Consider the following 8,167-nt stretch of genomic DNA (forward strand, 5'->3'; position numbering starts at 1 on the left):
TGACAAGGTACAAATCTGTCGTTCTGCCCCTGAACAGGCAGTTAACCCACTGTTCCCAGGCTGTCATTGAAAATAAGAATTTGTTCTTAACTGACTTGCCTGGTTAAATAAAGGTAAAATAAAAAATAAAATAAAAAACACACAGAGTTATGTGACTTGTTAACCAATTTCTATTATTATGTGACTTGTTGACCAATTTCTTACTTCTGAATTTATTTAGGCTTGCCATAAAAAAATTAGTTTAAGTAATTATTGACACAAGACATTTCAGCTTTTCATTTTTTAAATTAATTTGTAAAACAATTCCACTTTCACATTATGGGGTATTGTGTGTACACCAGTAATAAAAAAAATCTGGGTGTAACACAACAAAATGTGGAAAAGGTCAAGGGATTTAAATACTTTCTGAAGGCACTGTACATGTTAAATTATTGGCAACTGTAGTATGCTACAACTGTGCTACGTGGAGGTTCTTTGAAATAAATGCCAGTCAGCCCTTATGCTCTAAATGTGAACCACATTGTTCCAACTTCCAACAGACACAATTGTACATGTTAATTTACGACATTTGAACTGGGCAGTTTAGTTTCTTCTAAAAAAGGGGGAGCAGGGTGGTTCAATCTAAATCCAGTTAAATGCACACTGCAACTCAGCCACAGTGAGGGTAAACAAAGAACGCTGCTGGCTTCCTGAGTGTAGGACGTTTTTTTCGGACAAAGGAGAATGTAGCCTATGTGTCGCAGTGAGAGGGAGGATGTGAGCTGAGTTGTTGGAAGGTTGTTGTGGCTTTCGAAAGTTTTCTCTCACGTTCACATTGTATTCAGCAGTAGAATTCAACTGAAAAGAAAACAACGTTCAACTGACAATTAAGTGTTCATAGACAACTTTCCCTTTTTCAGTTCCAAATAGTTAACAAATGCATTGTTTGTCTCAGTTAGCACATGATTTAATGCTACCAATCAAGATGTGAAATTGGTGAATGCACTCTTTACACTTCAGCTTGTCCAGGACAAGTAGGCAGCTGCTTACGTTCGATGATTAACAGGAAAGACCTCATTTCCCAATGAAATCTTTGCACTCATACTGTCTGAAAGTCGAATGTTTACACGGCAGATGCTGGCAGGGGTAAGCGACCAAAAAGATAACCTCCTAGCTTAGCTCCTCTGATTGGACGAAAGAGGATTGTTTTAATGGCGATCTGACTGCAACAAACCCAAAGCTGGCGGCGAGTGTGACCCTATTCCACCAAGGAGTTACAGTAAAGTAGACGTCCCCTCTCAATTGTCACTTTATTTTAGAAGTGGATCGAATGACTTCATTACATTTACATTTTGGTAATTTAGCAGACGCTTTAATCCAGAGCGATTTACAGGAGCAATTGGGGTTAAGTGCCTTGCTCAAGGGCACATCAACAGTTCTCATTCATTTCCCTTTTAAATTGGTTTACAGTGGTTAAACTATTTGTTTTAGTTGTGTTAAGAGTCTTAGTTAACATAGTCTTATTTTCACATATAAAAAAAGAAAAAATGTAAAAAAAAATGTACGCTGTGTCCAAAAGTATGTGGACACCTGCTCCATCTTGTTCCAAAATCATGGGCATTAATGTCGAGTTGGTCCCCCATTTGCTGCAATAACAGTATCCACTCTTCTGGAAAGGCTTTCCACTAGATGTTGGAACATTGCTGCGGGGACATGGTTCCATTCAGCCGCATTTGTGAGGTCGGGGACTGATGTTGGGCGATTAGGCCTGGCTCGCAGTTGGCATTCCAATTCATCCCAAAGGTGTATAGCTATTTTCAGGTCTCACCAGAGATGTTTGAACGGGTTCAAGTCCAGGGTCTGGCTGGGCCACTCAAGAACATTCAGAGACTAGGGTTGTTGTCCTGTTGGAAGGTGAATCTTCGCCCCAGTCTTGAGGTCCTGAGTGCTCTGCAGCAGGTTTTCATCAAGGATCTCTCTGTACTTTGCTCCGTTCATCTTTCCCTCAATCCTGACTAGTCTCCCAGTCCTTGCCACTGAAAAACATCCCCACAGCATTATGCTGCCACCATCACGCTTCACCGTAAAGATGGCGCCAGGTTTCCTCCAGACACACATGACACTTGGCATTCAGGCCATAGAGTTCAATCTTGGTTTCATCAGACCAGAGAATCTTGTTTCTCATTGTCTGAGAGTCTTTCGGTGCCTTTTGGCAAACTCCAAGAGGGCTGTCATGTGCCTTTTTTTCATCTGGCCACTCTACCATAAAGGCCTGATTGGTGGAGTGCTGCAGAGACAGTTTTCCTTCTGGAAGATTCTCCCAACTCCACAGAGGAACTCTGGAGCCATGTCAGAGTGACAATCGGTTTCTCGGTCACCTCCCTGACCAAGGCCCTTCTCCCTCGATTTCTCAGTTTGGCCGGGTGGCCAGCTCTAGGAAGAGTCTTGGTGGTTTCAAGGGGCCACTGTGTTCTTGGGGACCTTCAATACTGCAGACATTTTTTGTTACCCTTCCTCAGATCTGTACTTCGACACAATCCTGTCTTGGAGCTCTACTGACAGTTCCTTTGACCTCATGGCTTAGTTTTTGCATTGACATGCACTGTCAACTGTGGGACCTTAGATAGACAGGTGTGTACCTTACCAAATCATGTCCAATCAAGTGAATTTACCACAGGTGTGTACCTTTCCAAATCATGCCCAATCAAGTGAATTTACCACAGGTGTGTACCTTTCCAAATCATGTCCAATCAAGTGAATTTACCACAGGTGTGTACCTTTCCAAATCATGTCCAATCAAGTGAATTTACCACAGGTGGACTCCAATAAAGTTGCAGAAACATGTAGAATGATGTAGATGATGTAGATGATCAATGTAAACAATACTGATCAATAAACAATAAATAAGGGGTATGCTCAAATAAAAATGAAACATGTTTTTTAGAATAAGGCAATAATGTAAAAAAAATTGGAAAAAGTCAAGGGGTCTGAATATGTTCCGAATGCACTGTATATATCCTATATGATGAAACAAACAATCAACAGCTTCTTTTGTACTGTAACTTTTGATGGTTCCCCCTAGCCTGGTCTCATACTGGTATGACACCAAATGAATACGGAGAGGAGTTTGCTAAAGCACAAAACAGACTGGAACACCAGTCTAGGATCCCACTGCCAGGATGTCTTGATTCAAATTGTTAATTTATATGGGGCGTGTTCTTGTCTACACAGGTACAATGGCTCCCTACCCAACGGAGACAGGGGGAGGCGGAAAAGCCGCTTTGCACTGTGCCGGAGACCCAAGGCCAGCGGGGTGAAACCCAGTACAGTGCACGTGGCGTGTACACCTCAGGCAGCCAAGGTAGGAGCTAGGAAACAGTCATATTGTATGCTAGAATTTAAGACTTATTTCTGTAATCGTAGAAACACTCTTATATAATGTAGTGTGTGCTTGATAAAAACACAAGCTTCTCTCTATAAGAGGCATTTTATCTCCACGCAGAACGAGGGCGCCTGAAGTAAATGTAATTGGTAATGACATCATCCGGCTACTCCTAACATCAAACTTTTCCCTCACCGCCTGCAGGCCATCAGCAACAAGGACCAGCACAGTATCTCCTACACTCTGTCCCGGGCCCAGACGGTGGTGGTGGAGTACACTCATGACGGCAATACAGACATGTTCCAGGTGAGTGTGTCCTTCAGCGTGTCCTCACTGCTCAAGTCAAGCCTGGTCCCAGATCTGTTGTGCTGTGTCTTGCTAACTCATATGGTCGACTGTGTGATCACGCTCTCCGTAGCCGATGTGAGTAAGACCTTATATAACTCTTAACTAATAAATTGCATGAAAACGATAGAAGACTTGGCTAACAGGCAACAATCTTAGTGAAAGCACTAATGGCTGAGAGACCACATTCAAAGGAGACAAGGAAAGGAAGCCATTTGAGTACTGAGACATAGAATACATATCTGGGATTCCGAAAGCTTATCTAAATAAAGAACTGAATCAGTTTAGTTACTATATATGCCTCTCTAAAAAACATGTTTGCAAGAACATTACTAAAGCTAAAAGAAGTATACACTGATAATTCATATACCTCTTCCCTTCTATCCCAGATTGGGCGTTCCACAGAGAGCCCCATAGACTTTGTGGTGACGGACACGGTGCCTGGCAGCCAGCAGAGCCACGGGGGGGAGGGCCAGACCCAGACCCAGTCTATCCAGAGCACCATCTCGCGCTTCGCCTGCCGCATCATCTGCCAGCGGAGCCCGCCGTACACCGCTCACATCTACGCCGCCGGCTTCGACTCCTCCAAGAACATCTTCCTAGGGGTGGGTTGGGGATTGGGATGAAAACAAAATAGCTGCCATATAATTAGGGTAGAAATACTACTAATGTGATATACTGTTTCTCTGTAAGCATTTGCAACTAGCATGCTGTGAGGCAATGATGTTTAGAAGTCATAATATCACCTTGAAATAACTTATGAACTATTAGAACTAAAAGTGTTGCACGCATATTTCTGAAACTCTCCTTTTCTACTTTCTACCCCTTCTTTCCCCCAGGAGAAGGCAGCCAAGTGGAGGACACAGGAAGGACAGATGGACGGGCTGACCACTAATGGCGTGCTGGTGATGCACCCTCGCCACGGCTTCACGCAGGACTCCAAGCCGGGCGTGTGGAGAGAGATCTCTGTCTGTGGCAACGTCTTCACCCTCAGAGAGACCCGCTCTGCCCAGCAGCGGGGCAAGATGGTGGGTAGCTAGTAGATACATACACAGACCCAAGCATGCACACATGTACGCACACAGATGCCGTGCGCACACATGAAGTAACAAGCACTAACATGTGTAGATGTTCACGCACACACTCCTGTGCAGTCGCATTGAGTGATTCTCCTCCCTGTCAGCCGTGCTTTGACATTATTTTGCAGGGACATTGTTTTAAGAAGCTGTTTCGGAAGCCTTAACACTGCACTAACTGAATGGAAGCCACCAGCGAATGTCCCCAATTCTCACACTAACCTGGAAAAATATATCTCTGGAACAATTTTTCAGAACATCGACTCCACCGTTCTCCAAAATGTTATTGTTGGGTAACTTCATTAAGCCATTGAACAGCAGCTCTGTGATATGAGCAGATGGGACATCTTAACTAATTAATTAGTTATCTCAGTTGTACAGAATAGTCTGGTTGGATGGGCTCCAGCTGTTTGAGGTCTCTGTTTCTCAAGCACAGAAATCGGCCTCTGATTTATTATGTGATACAGTAGGTCTGTTATGTCACCGATGATAACCTCCCCTGGAAAACCCTGAGTCTAGACTTTTAAGTTCCATCCCTTCCTCCCAGAGACCACACAGTCAGTTTGGAAGATTTCAGTGTGTCAGAGTAATTCTCATAGGAATACCCCCCCCCCTTCCTTACCGTCATTTTGGGAGGAATGACTGAGTCTGAGACATGCTGTTATTATGATTATGATGTGGTTTGGCCTTTAAACTTTAAAACTGAGGCACGAGAATGGACAGGGAAGGGTGGGGGGGGGGGTCCAAAGAGCTGATGAGAGGAAGGGATGCTGGTTCAATGGGTTTAGTCACAGCAGGTCTGCACTCTGTCGGAAACAAAGCCAAGATTTCTTTGATGTATTATTGAGGTACATACTGAAGGCCAATAATACAGGACAATGCTCAATATAATATACTTACAGTATCTCTTCTCACTCCAAACAAATGAAAAGCACTACATTAAGTCCCTTAATGGAGAACCCAGGATCCCACCTTCACCCCACAGCTATTAAATGTGGCATCCATAGGTTGCCGTCTACTGGACCGTTGACACATTGCAGAGCAACTCCATGTGGAGCATGTGTTTGTATTGTGTCTGTTAATATCTTGCTATCTCTTTTCTAATATTTCTGTGTCTCTTGTCCTGAACCTCTCTCCCATTGCAGGTGGAGAGCGAGAGCCAGGAACTGGTGGATGGCTCGCTGATCGACCTGTGCGGCGCCACCCTCCTGTGGCGCACGGCCGAGGGCCTCTCGCGCACTCCCACCGTGAAGCACCTGGAGGCCCTGAGGCAGGAGCTGAATGCCGGGCGGCCCCAGTGCCCCGTGGGTTTCAACACCCTGGCCTTCCCCAGCCTCCGCCGCAAGGAGATCCTGGATGAGAAACAGCCCTGGGCCTACCTCCGATGCGGCCATGTGCACGGCTACCACGCCTGGGGAGGGCAAGGACGGGAGCCCGAGGATGAGGTGGTGGAGGTGGGCCGTGAGAGGGAGTGCCCCATGTGCCGAACCAGAGGGCCGTATGTACCGTTATGGCTGGGGTGCGAGGCGGGGTTTTACTTGGACGCGGCACCGCCCACACACGCCTTTAGTCCGTGCGGTCATGTGTGCTCGGAGAAGACGGCGGCGTTCTGGAGCCAGATCCCGCTGCCACACGGCACGCACACTTTCCACGCCGCGTGTCCGTTCTGCGTGCAGCAGCTGGCCGGCGAGAGCGGCTACCTCAGACTCATCTTCCAAGGGCCCCTGGACTAGATAATGGACAGCGGTCTCCTTCCAAACCCCAACTGACGCTTAACAACTACCAGGGTTGTGATCATTAGGGCACACAACCGAAAACATCTTCAAATGTTTTGCAACAGAAAATGAAAATGTTAGTTTCTTATTGGACAAATCCAGGTAGTCCCTCACTGTTTCAGACAGTTTTCTTCTGTTTGGTGGCTCATGAACATGACCCAAGGGCCATTCAATAACCAAGTGAATGGTGGAAATACAGCTTAAAGGACTGTTAAACATTTCTTAACTTAAATATTTTGGAGAGCTACAGAATACTTTTTTTCCAAGTGTCCTTTTTTCTAGCAGTGCTGTTTTCGATACTATAATTCTATTTTTATGTTAACAATGAAAAAGCGCTACAGTATATGCTAACACAGAAAACTCTTCCACAGGTGGAGATTTGTAATGTTCCGATGCAAAATCCATTGTGAGGCTGTGTGTGTGTGGCTTGGCGTTTATAGTCATTTCTTTTTCTATCTGAAACTTACGAGGTAATTGTAGCAGAAACAAGCATACTTTGTAATGCTAGCTACTGTTTTGGAATGACCTCCTTTTTCTTAGACATGAAGACCCATGTTGTTAAACTAGGCCTATTAAGTCATTATTTGGAGATTGCATTAAAAAAAGTGCTTATGGCCTTGTACCTTCTTTTACTATGAATCCCAACATGTTCTCTATCTTAATGTTATCAATCGCCACATCAACATGTAGGTAGGTATAAGGTGGAAGTGGAAGAATTACATAATACAAAATAATATCACTTTTCTCTCTGTGTACCCTTCTGCCCTTCTTAAGAAGGACTGGAGAAACAGATCTATGAATTGACTGATGGAAACTTGTTGACAATGACACGTATCTGAATGTCCAGACTGTGTTCAAAGCAAGTGATCAGGTTTTCTTTCTTTCAATTGAAGTGTGGCCCTAAAACACATAGACTTTTCAGATGGTATGAAAGTTTTCCCCTCTCATCTTCCATGTGCACCTGCATTCAGTGTGTATATAATATTTATGTTTGTGTGTATGTTCATTTACCCGTGTATCGCCTTCTGATCTTAATTTACGCAGTGATTGGTACCCCAATTTGAGTAATGTGTGAGAGCTTATGTTCTTTACCGTTCAACCAACTTCCATTCATGTTTTACCAGTTTGTTCTGCTTTATATCCTCTTGGTCGCCTGATGCCTTCATTCAGGACGTTGAGTATTATTTCTGCAAAGAGGGTTGCTGTTGCAGACAACACATTTCTTTTTTACCAACTGCAAACAATAAAAGTGAAAAGCTTTTAAATTGTTCACATTTGTGTGAGTCCTCGCTCTTTTTCCCGTCCACTGTTGGAATCCAAGATCATCAAATCCACACCGGACAGAACTTATGTATACTAGATATTTGGTTTACTTAGCTGAAATAAATAACATATGCAATGACATTCTCCCTATTATACACGGGATTCATTTGGATTGACGGTACTAGCTAGTTCACATAAAAATGACTTTTGCCACTTATGAGAATGTGAAAATGGTCAGTTATAAGCAGTAGGTAGGAGATTGGGCAACTATATTTGTATTTTTTTTAGGAACTCAGTCAGGGTCTCAACTTACTTAATAATAGAATACACATGGTGCAATTTGGTTG

At 44.0% G+C, this 8,167-nt stretch overlaps 1 protein-coding gene across 1 annotated transcript in view; it reads left to right on the forward strand.

Moving 5' to 3' along the window:
* Positions 1 to 7,829, forward strand: part of LOC109865937 (E3 ubiquitin-protein ligase pellino homolog 1) — a 47,003-nt gene extending 39,174 nt beyond the window's left edge. The window contains exons 3-7 of the mRNA XM_020454450.2: positions 3,211 to 3,340; positions 3,566 to 3,667; positions 4,096 to 4,311; positions 4,546 to 4,734; positions 5,928 to 7,829. Of these exons, the coding sequence (XP_020310039.1) occupies positions 3,211 to 3,340; positions 3,566 to 3,667; positions 4,096 to 4,311; positions 4,546 to 4,734; positions 5,928 to 6,515 (1,225 nt within the window). The 3' untranslated portion in view covers positions 6,516 to 7,829. The remainder of the gene's footprint in view (positions 1 to 3,210; positions 3,341 to 3,565; positions 3,668 to 4,095; positions 4,312 to 4,545; positions 4,735 to 5,927) is intronic.
* Positions 7,830 to 8,167: the final 338 nt, after the last annotated feature.

The sequence above is a fragment of the Oncorhynchus kisutch genome, linkage group LG20 (assembly GCF_002021735.2).
Source record: "Oncorhynchus kisutch isolate 150728-3 linkage group LG20, Okis_V2, whole genome shotgun sequence".
Taxonomy (NCBI): Eukaryota; Metazoa; Chordata; class Actinopteri; order Salmoniformes; family Salmonidae; genus Oncorhynchus; species Oncorhynchus kisutch.